We start from the raw sequence: 16,485 nt of genomic DNA, 5'->3' as shown, positions 1-16,485 counted from the left end.
GGGGCTGAACCCGCCTTAGCCCTGCCGCGTAGCCAAAACTTGGATTCCACGTGTGAGCATTATGAACGACGCTACTCGTATGGATGGGCTCTGGACCTGCCATCCCGCGCCGACAGATCACGGCAGAATATTGCGCAGCGTCGGAGTGGGCCGTGTGTTAAAACAGGCGTCGAAGAAAATCACGGCACGCGTTATTAACCCTTAGCACCGATTATTAGAAAAGTATTCGAAGATTTGAAACCACATTTGATTAGGTTCAAATAAACTTGATCAGGCACTTTTTTTATTCGATCTACGAATTGAACAGGAGGACATTCGATTTGCTATTCTAAACTTTAAAAAATTTGCATACCTCTAGTTAGCATGGAGAGACACAGTACAAGATAAACGAAAAATGTCCATTACAGCGCGATCTCATAAAGCGCCAAGAAAGCATAAAACGCCGAATACAGCATAGATGAACGAGATTTTTGCCAGTTCAATAAATATTTACTTAATTTGTATGTTTGTTTCTTTGTTTACTGTTGAACTACCCCTTATGCGGAGGATTACATGAGGATAACGTTTCATAACTGTTTTTTACGCTGTCGCATGGAAAATACTCAACTGGCATCAATCAAAGCGATCACTTTACCTTGTACATACCGAAACGACGCATTTTAGTAGTGCTGAACTCTACGTTTGTTGTGAATACCTTTATCGAGACGATACGTCAGGTTTCTAGGGTTGCCGTAGTCACCGTCTTCGGCTGTGAGGTTCAGAACGCTTGTACCCTGAGGTAAAAAAAAAGAGGCTTGCTTCATTATTGATGCTGCGTAGAAGGAATATATATATCACATAATAGTACGGTACGGTAAGGTACAGTAAGGTACGGTAATGTATGGTACGGTACGCTACAGTACGATACTGCACGGTACGGTACGTTACAGTACGGTATGGTATGGTATGGCATGGTATGGTATGGTATGGTATCGTATGGTGTGGTGTGGTGTGGTATGGTATGGTGTGGTATGGCATGGCATAGTATGGCATGCAGGTTTTACCGTATTAAAGCTGCACATGACCTAAGACGCCTCAGTGGAAGGCTCCGGATTAGTCATCGTACAGCGCACGGGCGTCTTTGCATTTCGCCCCTATCGAAATGGAAACGGCGAGGCGGGGACTTGGTTCCGCGTTCTTTGGGAGGCATCACGGCGGGTATGTATCAGAGTAAGAAAGAAAGTTTTGCAAGCAAATAATAACTGCGATGAAACCTAATCATAGCCGGATAGGCACCATCGCCCGAATTACAGTCTTGTTTGACTTGATAGCAGGCCAAAACAACATGATAGCTTGAAGGAAAACAGAGGCCATAATGATGGTGGGAAAGACCGTGCCAATGACATCAAAGGATCAGTTCTTAAAGGCACAGTTCAAGATCAGCGGAGATTATTGGCCTCCTAAGAAACAAGCAAAGGCTTTTGGTCTCCGATATGGATTGCATTCTCCGTATTTTTTGTCATGCTTCGTTGCCACTACGGCAGAATCTACTACCGGAGCGAGTACTGGAGAACCCGAACTCTGTTCATGCGTGAGAAGGGTTCGGGTATTGTTCCTGCCTGAACCATCGGCAGACATAACTCAGCATGCGATAGCAAGGCGCCTTTCAATCACGGACCATTCCAAATCGCAAGGAGCCTTGAGAAGTCGGCGACCGATTTGCTGACCCAAGCTCTAGACTCTCCTTGAAAGTCAACAAACGTTCAGAGTACAGTTTGCTGGCGTCGCTGCGCTCTTCTTACATCAACTTACAGGCTCACTGTGCATTCCAGTATAGTGTCTGAAAATAGGAAACGCGCTTAGAAAGCTTTTATTATTGGCTCTGAACGTACTATCGCCACCTAAACATTTAATATGCATTTCCTAGATAGAAACTTGGCAACTGGCCCCGCCGCGGTGGCTCACTGGTTAGGGCGCTCGACTACTGATCCGGAGTTCCCGGGTTCGAACCCGACCGCGGCGGCTGCGTTTTTATGGAGGAAAAACGCTAAGGCGCCCGTGTGCTGTGCGATGTCAGTGCACGTTAAAGATCCCCAGGTGGTCGAAATTATTCCGGAGCCCTCCACTACGGCACCTATTCTTCCTTTCTTCTTTCACTCCCTCCTATATCCCTTCCCTTACGGCGCGGTTCAGGTGTCCAACGATATATGAGACAGATACTGCGTCATTTCCTTTCCCCCAAAAAACCAATTATATATATAACCGCGTCGACCCACATATTGCATGTTTCATCGCATTGTGATTTCCTGACAAATTCCTCCAGGCCCTGATGGGACCATGCTGGCTTGTCTTTATGCTGCTTCGTTACGCTTTTCTGCCTACTTTTTCTTGTACCCAATAATATATCTTATGTATGCTTTGTATGCCTACCTAAAGCCTTTCATTGAGGCTGGGAGTATGCTTGTAAATGAATAAAATTAATAAAGGCCACGTGTTCGATTTGCGGAATGCGTAATGCACGCGCAGCACGTGAAGTTATATAGGGGCAGGGTGTAAAAAGCTTTAGCCGCGTTCATGTGTGTTTTCGAGCATTTAAGTAACTCAAATGTGTCACCGACGCAGTTTTTGTTTCGTAGCGATAGCTACATTACGGTAGCATTTCGAGCCTTCAGCGTGGCGGAGCCGCCACCCTGTGGCTGCGCTGCAGCGCTGTGGCTGCGCCGCTACGCTGTCACGTGGTTGGTCACGTGGTGCGGAGCAGCTGCCGGCGGCGCGGCGCTGTGGCTGATCACGTGGATCGTCAAGTGGTTGGTCACGTGACCAAGTTCCACACGGTCAGTTGTAGCTATCGCGTCACTCCAGGTTTAACCAGAGCTAAACCACCGCAAATTTTTTTTCTCTTAAGCCTCTCTAATAGTGCCGGCAGTAAACGCATGATGCAAAGTTACCCACAGGGGGCGCCGAGTCCGAGACGGTGACCACTGGCGGTACATTGTGGAATCGAGGCGGCGTGTCCGGCACGTCCTGCGCTACTACGGCCAGAGACAGCATGGCCACGTTGCGTGTGTCGTAGCGCTCGTCCGTCCACGCGTTCTGCATATACACACACCCCGGGGCATTGCTCCAGGCTGTTCCCACAAAGGCATGGAAGAATTGCAGTAGTCGGTCAAGACATTCTTGTGCCCTTGATGACGTTACTGACAGTCCACTCGATAACTTTTCGAGTCTCGTCATGTGCCATACCTACATGCCAAACCAACGAAGATGCAGTGTTCTAGAGGAAATCGCTGTGCTGCTTGTAACACACATTGGCTACTTGTTCGAGTAAAAAACCTCTACAAATCGGCGCTAGCTAACGCTAGGAATCAACTGTATTCGCGGTTGGACTGACAGGCGTATATTTTTTAACTAGCTTTCAACGCGCACGGCTAAGACCTACTATTCGTCACTGCAACAATTGCTTTTCAATCTTGACATTCACTGTAGCGTGCTGGTGACGGTGAACGAGCATTTCTCGAGAAATATAGAAAAAAGAGACGCAAAATGCAAGGCTTAAATGAAAACAATAAAACGTAGGGATTGAGAGCCCACGTTGACATTGTCAATGTCGCTGAGAGGGGCACAAGGATGTGGACCCATACCTAGTGCTTGGAATGTTCAAACCGCAGTCAGTGGCTGTTGCACTGCTATTCTGACGTAAAATTTCCCATTGCCGGTAACGAGTTGTCGTCACTAAAATCACTTACCATCCTTATTTGAGAAAAGACAGATACTCATGTTTACTGTACTGGCAGAGGCGAGCTGTTACTGTGCTAATTTGTATCGCGAATTGCATCAATAAATGTGTCTTCATCATTCCAATGGCTCAGCCGAAAACATGTTGTCGAGCTTCGCTAACTTAATGAAAGGTTTCGGAAGATACAAAATACAAACAGTGAAGCTTGCGTGGGGCTGTAACGTTGCGGATGAGTCTTTTTTTGGTTTGCACTGAGCAAGGACAGCATTATTTGCGCTTCATGACTTGAAATTAGTACCACAGAATTTAGTCACCGTTTGACATTCGCTACACCCGAAGATGCATGAGGGGTGTGCTGCCCTCTCCGATTCACCCTCTTCTCTTCTTTTGCGGCTACTGCCCCGTGGGAGACAAAAGTTAGTCAATGCGGCCCACGTAGCGAGATGAGCTTGAGGCAACTTCCCTAGACCTTGTGGGGTATGTACCGGCACTCCTTTCTCTGTCTCCCATTTCACTCCCTTATCACCCTCCTCGGAGCCCGGTTCAGGTGCCCAGCCAGAGTGAGAATTACGGCGCCTTTTCCATCCCGATAAGCTCCTCCAAACAAAGCGCATGATATGACACCGTGAAAAATCTCGTGATAGGTGGCGCTTCCTTGCCGTTGGCGCGGTCCACGAAAGTGTGCACACGCGCAAGTGCTATCAACTGGCGAGAATGGTGCGGCAAACATCTTCAGTGTTTCGGGCGCTTTATTTAGAATGTGATAAAAGTTCTGACCGAAGTTATGATCCAAATAAAGGAGTAATCACTCATTTTCATCTACCCTTGTGCAGCAAAGTTATCCTCTAATAACATTTGCCTTTTAATATGCTTTTTATGCACAGGGTTGTGACAAATTTTCATATTTCCCCAACGGCTCAAATATGAAATATCTTCAGCAAGTTGCATTACTAAAGAGTGAAATAAAATTGAAAAACTCTTCTTCTTTCTTTTTCTTCCCACCTCTGGGTCATGTTACGCCGGTACCACTCAGCAAATAGTCTGGGCAGAGTGGCCTCAGCGATACAGTCAGGGGTAGCGAAAGAGAGAGGAACAAAGAAGGGTAGCCTTACCAGTGCGAGGACGTCCAGCTCATATACCTTGCGGGTTTCGTAGTCTAGAAGCTCGATTAGTTGGATCACTGCTTTGCTTGTGCCACGTGGCCCAAATTCGTAGCGAATCTTGAACTTGTCGGAACCCTGCGTGAAGGGAAGGACGTCAGTTGTCACCCTTGTCTCCTAGTGTGGAAGGCAAAAGAGGAAAAAGATGGGTCGTAAAGACGACTGGAGCATAAATAAGTGGGACAGCAAGCGAATAAAGCCTGTCATGAAGGGAAATCGTAATAAAGATATTTCTTTCGATTAGCCATCACACCAGGCTAAAGATCTTTTGTAGGAAACAGTTTTTATTGTATTGTTGCTCTTGGATCGTGTACGCGGTTGCATGCCGCCGGACCGATATAAATTTAAAGCCTCGATATTAATAGACGTGCGCGTACTGTCTCGGTGACTGCGTGACAGCAAGAACGGCGGCTGTATGGACTAATCATTTCAGGTATACATTTATGTCCTTGGACATCAAGGACGTGGACAAAGAGCCATAGTCTGCACAAATAAAGATTTTTAGTAGTGAGGATAAAGTCATGGGTGTCTGAATTTGACTGTATTTTGCTTTCAACTTTTGACGACACGTTGATAAGTGCGAAGGTGATGATGACATGAAAGCCAAATATCAAACTTTGTTTCATCTTTATGCTCAACTTTTTTACGTTGTATGCCTTACTGAAGCAACCTCATTTACCACAGACATAAAACAAAACAGGGCGACGCACCCTGAGTTCAAAGGTCACCGGCAAGTTGCTGTTCTCCCTCTCCCTCGCTGTCACGTATCCGATGCTGCTGTTGACCTTGGTGTTCTGAAACAAAATGAAGAGTCAAACGAAGGCTTACATTCAGTGGTCATCACAAACAGCGCTAGAATGGAATGTGCGACACCCCTAGGAAGTCACAATATTCATTTTTAAAAATTTATTTTGCAACGGGCAGCAGGCAATGAAAGCTCCCTATGCCACGAATGCCACGAGTAGAAGGAAGACGAGGCCGACGACCTCTTTCTCCTTTGCTACGCTTCGGCTCAGTCGGCTGCCGCTATCCTTGCAAATATCGAAACATACTCTTTCCACAACGACATCATTCATTCATCCATTCATTCATTTAATATATTATCAGTCCAATTCAGTATCAAGATAGGCGTGGGTTAGTTACATGTATTCTGGCCACAACCGCAGCCTCCGCAAAAAAAATTGCGTACAATAAATCTTTGTCCATAGAAAGAATACGTTAATAACATATATAAACGGCTAATGCAATAACCCAAGAAAAAGGTTGAATACATCGCGGCTCTTCGCATGCGGCGTGAATGAGCAGCTTATTCCAGTCCCGGGCTGTTTGCAGGACGAATATTTTTTAATGCGGTGTTTTGAAAACCTTCCCTCTTCTACATGCCCAGGATTATTATTGCGTATTATTCGGAGAAATTCTGTGATATACAGTTCTTTGTCTACAAGAACTAGGTTATTTCTACCTCGGTTGATGATTTCATTGCTAATTTCAACCTCATCGCGTATATCTCCTGACCTAGACGTAGAAAACTGCACACAGACATGCCGTGTAGTGCTGCAGTCCTGTTCCAGGAAAGAAGGTAGCGAAGTTGATAGCTGGTCGAGCTTAGTCCCAGCCAGTTGGCCTCATGACTGCGGTTGAAACGATACGCTGCGGAGCAAGATTGTGTTTCTTTGTGTTGTGTTCCATTTGAGGCCATGTAAATGTAAGAAAAAAAAGTCGTGCGCTCAGGGCGCTCCAAAATGTTGCAGTTATGTATTGACAGGCATGCGTTTTCGAAACAGTGCAGTTAAAGGAGGCAAGCTTGTATTTGCACTTGCCCTGTGACCTGTTATATGACAGAAGTTCCGAACTAGCCTGACAACAAGTTATCTTGGGGTAGTAGCCACGAGGTAGTACGTGACTTCCCGTTGAGGGTCGTCTAGACAGTATGTATCTGAACTCCATATTCTGCTTGGTATAAAACTTCTACATGTTTTGAAACAAAAGCCAGGTGACGTCGTTGGCGCACTTTTGCAGAAGGCAAAATTCTCGCGCCTTGGTTAGGGCGCGGCTGCCCTGAACGTTTGTTGTGCGTTTCACAAGCATTCAATCTTCTTTCGTCTCAGTTATTAAGATTTCGGTAGACAATCACCTTAACTACGAGGAAAACGGTCATCAAGTTTGGCTTACAGGGCTCTTCATGCAGAGTAGCGTCACACGGTTCGCTAATAAAAATACCGAACGACGATAAAGACCACACGTGCTGCGAATACTTCTCTTCGCCTGCACCGCCGGCTTACCGGTCAGCAATGACAGGCAAGATGGTAGGCAGTCACTGTATCTGTGGTCTAGCTAAAAGCCAGGTTAAAATACTAGTTTTAGAAGATCAATGTCAGAGAATGAATGAGGGAAATAATCTAACCTATGTAGGGTCCAGAGCACAGTTATTGGCAATCAGAATCAATCTCCAGCGGAATCCAGCGACTTTCATTGATTCTAGTGAATCCGTTCAACTTTTCTTGGTCCTTTTCAATGTACTCAGGTGCGCTTATCTGCTTAAAAATGCCAAGTCAACGCTGGCGCGTGACGTCATGCCTCACGCACCAGCATTCACAAAGCAGGGTACCGAAAATCACTCGGTGCACTGCACTTGTGAGCCCTCTATGAAGTATGTGTGTCGAGAACCACGCAGAGCTCAGTAAGGTAAGCGATGCATTGCGTTAGAAGCTTAATATAGTAACGAACAAGTCGAATTATAAGAATTATGTATAGAAGCCGAACGATTGTTTTTGCTCCATTGTTCGCTCTATTCCGCGTAACCGCGAATACACAGCCCCTGGCATCGCCTGAATCACCCGGTCAGGGCGGTGAGTAAAGGTGTGAACTTAAGAGGATGATAGCATTACCTGGGCCTAGAGGAAGCCCCGATTCTAGCACATATGATCGCTGCATCTCTCAATGAGCGAGGCACACAAGTGTAGACCGAGAGTTGTGAATTGAATACGAGTGCTCCATGGCATTGGCTCACCTCTGGAACTCGCAGGAGTGTGCTGTAGTCCACAAAAGGATGGGGAAGTCCGGTCCCATTGGTCACAATGATTGTCGATTCTACTTCGGTTGTCTGCAATCGCGAACAATGGAAAGCGGCATTTAAAATGGCACATTAAACTACTAAGAATAACCCCCGCTTCAGCAGTTTCGCGGAAAGCAGACTGATGAGCAATTCATAGGCATATTTATTGCTTAAAGATGAGTGAGTTTCTATTGACGCGAATAATTTGGAACTGAGTGTGGTTGGTATGAAAAATGAGGGGTATAGAGCAGCCGAGCGATACTACTGCCATGCTTTTCCGCCCAATCTTGCGGTTCAATAAGCGTTACGAATATTGGGCACTAGTGAACTACTGCTCAGTATAACAAGTCACGTGTAACATGATTGTTAATCACCGACATAACCACTTATAATGCTAAGTGCTTTACTTGTGGTTGATCTATAGTTGAGTTCTACTTTGAGAGGTACTTTCTGCCAGATTTAGATGACCAGTGAACAAGCAGCACTACTCACCTCGACACCATCTGTGACGAATACCTGTATCGTGTATTCTTCCTCCTGCATTATGAGGTAAAGTGGGAATAGCACAGTAGAATTAAAGTTCGCCTGGCAACGAACACATTTCTCAATATTTTATGAGAAATCCCATTTGTTCGTAGCACGCCTTTCATGCACATAGCATACGCGTAACTTTTTCGCGTTGAGATATTTCGCTATGTTGCGGTCTTCTTTGCACATATCAATCACAAGGTTTAGCAAACAGAAATGCAAGACATTCTCACCAGTGAGCACTGTTTGCCGACATGCCGTACGTGAATACCAGATTGCGTTCCGCAAAACAATAATACCAAACTTTCCTCTAAAGATGCTGCGAATTCCAGCGCTAATTATGTCTGCATCTCGTCTAGCTCATAGTTTTAACGGATTCTCGTGGTACTCGCGTTTGGAGCCTCAAGCAGGCGTTCCATGCATTGTCAGTCAACAAGGATCAGCCGCATCTTTATCGAGTGAAAGAATGGCGAGGACGCTGTTGTGAACGTATCTATGAGTGCACGCGTCAACGTCGGCGCTCGTCGGTCACGTGATACTGACGTCATCTCGTGTAGCTTTGGACGACCAGGTTCCAACTGACGTCACGCTAATAGCTGGCGCTGATAAATGTTTCTGTTCCTGACCCCTAGTATAAGTATAATGCAACTTTTTGTGCTCTGAGGTGGCATATGATTGCAGACTGTGACTCACTGTGGTATGACGCATGCAGAGACGAAATCAAAGCGAAAGATGAAAGTACGGTTTGCTCAAAACCCGACAGGGAAAAAGAAAGGACGCTGCACTGCGTACCGTAAGTGCTTTCTTGAGGATCACGTCCGCCTGGCTGAACTGGACAGACCGGAACTGGAACAGAGCCTTGCCCACGGCATCTTGGGCGCCGAACGTGAGCACATCCGAGTCGGCGTCGGACCCTTTTAGCCTGTACACGATTGTGCCTGCGCACATGTGGAAGGGTGGCACAGGAAGAGTAAACGTCTCCGTGAGCGAAAAAATAGCCACATATATGCTGGTGGCACATAGCAGACACATCAAACAATGAACGAAAGAAGCCTGGCTTGTAGCCAAATGGCACTTTTGTGCTTTATCGTTTCCGTCATATTCCCAGTTATCGCTGAGCCTCTAGCGATCTCTCTGTGCTGCGACTATGATTACAAAAATAAAGAGAATTTTTGGAATTTCTTTTGAAGCAAAATAGGAAGGGTTTTTTTTTGCGGCGTTTATTTTTGAAAACAAAAGATCAGCTTTCTTTGTTTATGGTATTCAAAAATTTTCAAATGTTTCCGGGCCTTAACCGATACCGGCTTTCCGGAAGCTTCTGGGCAAATTTCTATTGTGTCCAGACAACGATAAATTAGCCACCTAGAATGCGCTTTGGCAACTGGCGGCACGTACGGGAAAAAACGGCACGTTCAGCTTGCGAGCATAATGATAGCGTGCATCCTCCCCAAGCGTAAAGACCCTTGACAGCACACGTCCGACGAATTCAGCACCTTCTCGCAAACCGGTATACCAGCGCCCGAGGTGGACCGTATGAACTTTCGTATCCCAGGAATTATGCGCGAAAACCACTGTCTAACTCCGTAATTGCATACTTGACGCGCAGGGCTGTTTCGTGGTGGCCATTGCCTTCAATATAATGCATGCTGTAAGTTGTGAAATGCGACCCAATAAGCGTCAGGGAGCCACGGGCTTTCTAGTATTCAGCGAAGAAGTTATCATACTTTGACTTGCGGAAATCGCTTGTCTTCTCCCAGATTCTTTGAGGAAGCAGAAAAAAAAATGTACCCCATGCGTATAGATTTAACAGACACCAACGTTAGAGTTCCGGTCTTTCATACAGGTTCCTGTAGCGCATTGTAACGAGCCATAATAAGGGGTCGTGAATGCGAGAAATGGATGCTTTGCATGCACATTCTGTACAATGAAAAAAAAAAGACTGAAATGGCAAAACGCTTCTGCAAAGTGCGTTACTGGCAGAAAAAAAGGAAACAGAAACGGAGATATATGTTTAACGCCCAATATTTTCTATTGCACCTGAAGAAATTAATAACGGCGCCGGACTGCCGCGTAGACGCGCGTTGCTTTCGGAGTTCGTCGTAGCTTTGGTACAGCTGAATGATGGTAGCGACGGAGCTGGGGTTCTTCGCCAAGACCATCTGAAAAGCGTCATCGGCGATCCCTTCAAGGATGTGGTTGACTTTACCAGTTTCCGTTGTGGACGGGTTGACACGCTTGCACAAGTCAACGATATCTTCGATATAACTAGTGAGTGTCTCGGCCGGGAACTGAGCTCGAGGATGAAGACGTTGCTCGGCGCGGAGTTTCCGGACGGCGGGGCGGCCGAAAACGTCGGCGAAGCTCGCCTTAAAGGAGGACCAGGTGGGAAGATCGGCCTCATGGTTGCGAAACCAGAGGTTGGCAACGTCCGTGAGGTAGAAGAGGACGTCCCTTAGTTTAACGGAATCGTCTCACCGATTGTAAGTGCTGACGCGCTCGTAGGAGGCCAGCCAATCGTCGACGTCCTCGTCGTCGGTGCCACTAAATGGAGAAGGGTCACGCTGGCGCTGCACCCCGGAACAGAGGACAGTGGCAGGGATGGGCTACTATGGTTCGCTCGGACATTCCGGCATGGTTGCGGGGACGATAAGCGTCCCGATTCGAAGTTCCAGGATGAGGACCGGGACGGGAATCGAGACACATTCACCAAGTGTAAAGGTGTTCTTACGAAGCGCAGGTCGGTTGGCGTTGGTCGGACGGCGACGCGACAGACACACTCACAGGCGTCACTCGAAAATTCTTCTTCTTCTTCTTCTCCTCAAGTAATATGGCACATACCCACGTGGGGGGGATTGGCCAAGGTATAGGGTAGAATGCCAATGAAGCATTTGCGCGGGGAAGGAAACGTCAGAAGACTGAATCAAGATAAAAAAAAAATTGGGAAAAATAAAATGAATTCAAGAGGTATGAGTCATCCGGAATAGAATCAATCTAGCCTTTTTTGGACATGCGAAAGAGTTTTGTGTATAGCTAACAAGATAATCGATTAGTTGCACTTATGTAATCGTGAAGGTAGCCGCATACACTGCTTAACGGGAATCCCTTGGCACTCGCACCGAACGATAGAAGAACTGTAAGAGACAGAGGCAGTCCTAGTCTCGAAAGAGGAACCTCCAGATATTGCTTTCTCTGAACCGCGAACCGCCGGCAAGAGAGGAGAAAATGATCGATTGATTCAACTTGCCCACATGATACACAAAGGTTTGTCGCAGCGAACCCGCACCTGCATAAGTACAAGTTTAAGTGAGGGATTCTACATCGCAGGAGCGTCATGGACACTTCACAAAGCCTTGACGTACACCACCGGATATTCCATGGGTACTTTAGGTGTTGAAAGTCCACGGCATTCAGCAACGGATCACTCAAAGTGGCTGAAATATGTTGGAACCGCTGGAAACGTGAAGCTGCTAACAGAATGAGGTGAGGGACGGGATATATTACAGGTGCGCTGAGAGCTGACCTTGCCAATAAATCAGCCACCTCGTTAAAATAGACGCCTGAATGCCCAGGTACCCAGACCAAACGGATCTCGCGCACTGTGCTCGGAACAAAAAACCTAAGTGAACGAGACAAGAAAGATTTTTCCGAATTTTGGAGAGAGACAATAACTGAAAGGCAGTCTGTGAGAATAAGAACCCGTGCGACATGTCTGGGAATTTTGAGAAGAGCCAAACCAATGGCCAAAAACTCTGCGAAGAATATAGGAGTATAATCAGGGATACGAACGGAGTAGCTCCAATCTAGATCCTGCGAATATATGCCAATCGCCGCCTTCTCACAGCTGCCGGAGGCATCAGTGGAGAGAACAGTATGATGTGGAAAATTGTGTAGGTGTTCAGAAAGAAGACCATTTAGGGTATGTGCGGGCATATGCTTCGCATGGGACGGGAAAATAAAGTCGTAATAGAAGACGGGATCAGCCTGCGTGTCAGCAACTCGTTGCAAGGAGATCAGATCAACCTGAAGCGGAGCTAACAGATTCTGCGTGAACCTAACTTGCGGAAGCTGATAACGTGGCCAGTGATTAGTCAAAAAAAGGTGTGGTTGGGATACAAAAATTGGAATACTAACACCTGGGGCCGGGTCAAAAGACTTGAGGAAAGTACGCACTGTTAGAAGTTGGAAGCGGGAATAGAGGTTGGGGATACGCGCTTCCAGATAAAGGACAGCGTTGGAAGCTGATTTTGGGAGCCCGAGGCATAGCCGTAGGGCACGTCTTTCCAGTAAAGCTAATGGCTGCAGCTTGTAGTTCGCGCTACCAGAGAACAAGGGGCAACCAAATTCCAGAATCGGTCTCATATAAGCCTTATAGAGCAACAGTAGCGTGTCACGACGCATGCCAAACTTTTTATTGCCAACTCGGGTCAAACGGCCCAGTGCACGTTCCCCTTTAATAACATTATTCTTAATATGGTGTCGCCAGTCCAAATTTTGGTCATAAGTAACACCTAGGTATTTAACCGACTCCACCTGCGGAATTGGAGTGGAGCGGTAGGCTAGCGAGATGTACATAGGAGCGTCGGGTGGAAATACCAGCACGCCGCATTTGCTGACATTAAGTGATAAATTGATTTGGTCCAACCAGACTTCAAGAGCACTCAGATATGCCTGCAAATACCCGTAGAGCACATGAATATCATTTGCTGATGCGAAAAAAGCTATATCATCTGCGTATACATAAACTGTAACGTTAGGATGAATGGGGATGTCCCGAACTAATATGTTGAAAAGCAGCGGAGAAAGAACAGAGCCTTGCGGCACACCTCTTGATTGACCATAGGTATTAGAACAAAAAGATCCGTCTGTACAGAAGAAAAATCTATCTTTTAGAAAATCACAAATCCAGGCGTAGAGGTAATGCGGTGGTTGTAGTTGAGCAAGCTTGTTAATGAGGACTGTGTGCTCCACGCTGTCATAGGCCTTCGCAACGTCAAGCGTCACCAAGGCCGAAACTTCTCTCTGGCGCATTGAGAGTCGTATTCGGCTCTCGAGATCCACATGCGCGGACCATACGGAACAACCGCGACGAAAGCCAATCTGTGCGGGGCTGAGGCCGTTAATATGATGAACATGATGAACATATGATGAACTCGAAAATTCTTCTTCTTCTTCTTCTTCTTCTTCTTCTTCTTCTTCTTCTTCTTCTTCTTCTTCTTCTTCTTCTTCTTCTTCTTCTTCTTCTTCTTCTTCTTCTTCTTCTTCTTCTTCTTCTTCTTCTTCTTCTTCTTCTTCTTCTTCTTCTTCTTCTTCTTCTTCTTCTTCTTCTTCTTCTTCTTCTTCTTCTTCTTCTTCTTCACCCCAGGTATATGGCACATACCCACGCGGGGGGATTGGCCAAGGTGTAGTAGAATAAACAAAGAAGTTTCCATGGAAGATGACGACAAAATTTTAGCACCAATCGTGAATTTTGAAAAATCAATGAATAAAAACAACAGAACAATATTGACAGTTAAATAACAGACAGCATTTTGGTGAAAAGAGAAGAGCTCGTAGAACTTTAAAAGAATTAGCACATCAACCTACCAGTTGCAATTATGTAATCGTGGAGAAACCCACAAATAGAACCCAATGCAAATCCCTTGGCGTTCGCACCAAACAATAATAATACTGGCAAAGATAAAGGGAGCCCTAACCTGGGGAGAGGGACCTCCAGGTAAATCTTTCTCTGAAGTGCGAACCTTGGGCAGTAGAAGAGAAAATGGTCTAAAGATTCAACTTTCCCACATGCGTCACATAGGTTCGTCGGTGTCAACCCACACCTGCATAGATATAAATTCAAACTTGGAATCCTGCACCGCAACCGCGTCATTGTTACCTCACACAGCCTGGATTTACACGAACGGACGTTCCAATTATATGCTAAGTGCCGATAGTCAGTGGTATTTAGTAAGGGACCTCGTAACCTGGATGATATATGTAGGAACCGCTGAAACCTGGAAATCGCCAGCAGGCTGAAATTCGGGACGGGATGTGTCACTGACCCGTCAAGAGCCGACCTTGCTAAGTAATCAGCCACCTCATTTGAATGAATACCAGCATGGCCAGGGACCCAGACAAAACGGACCACCTTCAAAGTGCATGGGACAAAAAATCGCAGGATAAAGCACAAAAAAATCTTCTTGTGAAGTGTCAAGGGAGACTAACACCGACAAACAATCAGCGAGAATAATAACATGAGACACATGGCATGGAAATTTGCGAAGGGCCATTCCAAGAGTAAAAAATTTCGCAAAGAATATAGGAATATAATCTGGGATGCGGACAGAATAGCTTCATGCCAAATCCTGCGAAAAGATGCCAACTGCAGCTTTTTGGCAGTTGACGGAGGCATCGGTAGCAAGCACCGTATGATGGGGGTATTCCTCTATGTGATCCGAGAGAATACCGTTTAAAATGTTTGCGGGAATGTGTTTTGCATGAGTTGGGAAGATGTGGTCGAAATGGAATTCCACTGCTGCCGGCGTGTCATCAACCCATTGCAAAGAACTGAGATCAACACCAATCGGTGTTAAAAGGTTCTGAGTTAACATAGTTTGTGGCATTTGATACCGTGGCCAATGATGAGAAAAGAATAAGGCCGGCTGAGACACAAAAATAGGAGTACTGACATCAGTCACTGGGTCCATCGACCTGAGGAAAGTTCGCACCGTGAGTATTTGAAAACGGGAAGTTAGGTCAGGGATACGGGCTTCCAGATAAAGCAGGGCATTTGAAACTGATTTTGGGAGACCAAGGCAGAGGCGGAGAGCGCGCCTTTCCAGTAAGATTAAGGGTTGAATCTTGTAGCTTGCGCTACCAGAGAACAGAATGCAACCACATTCAAGTATATGTCTTATGTAGGCTTTGTATAGTAACTGTAACGTGTCGTGGCGCATCCCAAACTTTTTATTTGCGATTCTTGTCAGCCGGCCTAGAGTGCGTTCTCCTTGAAACGCATTGTTCTTTATATGAAGGCTCCAATCGAATGCTGCGTGATAAGTAACACCCAGATATTTTACGGATTCCACTTGTGAAATCTGGAGAGAGCGATGGACTAATGAAATGTGCAAAGGCCTGTCTGGAGGAAATACCAAAACTCCGCATTTGTCTACATTCAAGGATAAATTAATACCCTGCAACCATGCTCCAAGAGCATCCAAATATCCCTGCAGAATGTGGTAAAGGGAGTGGATATCCCTGGCCGAGGCGAAAAAAGCTATGTCATCTGCATACATAAAAACGGTTATATCAGGACGAATGGGGATGCCACTGACCAAAATATTAAAAAGCAGAGGGGATAGCACCGATCCTTGCGGCACACCTCTTGATTGATAATATGTATTTGAACATAGGGTTCCCTCGGCGCAGTAAAAGAATCTGTCCTTCAGAAATTCAGATATACACGCATAAATGTAGGTTGGAGGATGTAACTGAGCAAGTCTGTTAAGTAAAATAGTATGCTCTACACTGTCACAGGCTTTTGCTACATCAAGAGTGACCAAAGCTGAAACTTCTCTTCTGCGTAGCGAGAGCCGGATTCTGCTCCCCAGATCCACATGCGCGGACCATATAGAGCATCCACGACGAAAGCCAATCTGAGCTGAGCTGAGACCGTTGATGTCATGAACATGTTTTGTGAGGCGACTGTGCACTATTCTTTCTTCACCCCAGGTATATGGAACATACCAAGCTGCACTTCGTCTACTTCTTCGCTGCGCTGCTTGAACTCCTGCCGGTCGGTCGCATTACACAGTAAAGATGATAAATAATTTTGTTGTTATTTGTCCAGATAAGGCTGAACCTTGACATACAACCTATCGACAAGAGTGCACACCTTTGTCATGTTTATTTCGATGTCGCTGGCTGGCTTAGTGCACGAAATTATTGACACGAGTTGCAGGCATTTAATTTTACTTAATTTCGTTTTAACTAGAGTCCGATCGAAAGATGAGACACCACAGAGGCAGGCATTCAAGCACATAAGTCGC

General features: G+C 46.0%; 1 protein-coding gene across 1 annotated transcript in view; it reads right to left on the bottom strand.

Annotated features, from left to right (window-relative positions):
• Cad86C (Cadherin 86C) overlaps positions 1-16,485 on the bottom strand; it is a 136,288-nt gene that overhangs the window by 34,971 nt on the left and 84,832 nt on the right. The window contains 7 exon segments of the mRNA XM_077650297.1: positions 695-773; positions 2,932-3,072; positions 4,828-4,953; positions 5,586-5,669; positions 7,886-7,978; positions 8,423-8,467; positions 9,251-9,396. Coding sequence (XP_077506423.1) covers positions 695-773; positions 2,932-3,072; positions 4,828-4,953; positions 5,586-5,669; positions 7,886-7,978; positions 8,423-8,467; positions 9,251-9,396 — 714 coding nt within the window.

The sequence above is a fragment of the Amblyomma americanum genome, chromosome 1 (assembly GCF_052857255.1).
Source record: "Amblyomma americanum isolate KBUSLIRL-KWMA chromosome 1, ASM5285725v1, whole genome shotgun sequence".
NCBI classification, from domain to species: Eukaryota; Metazoa; Arthropoda; class Arachnida; order Ixodida; family Ixodidae; genus Amblyomma; species Amblyomma americanum.
Note: the sequence above shows the minus strand (reverse complement) of the source record. Positions and strands in the feature narration are given on the sequence as shown.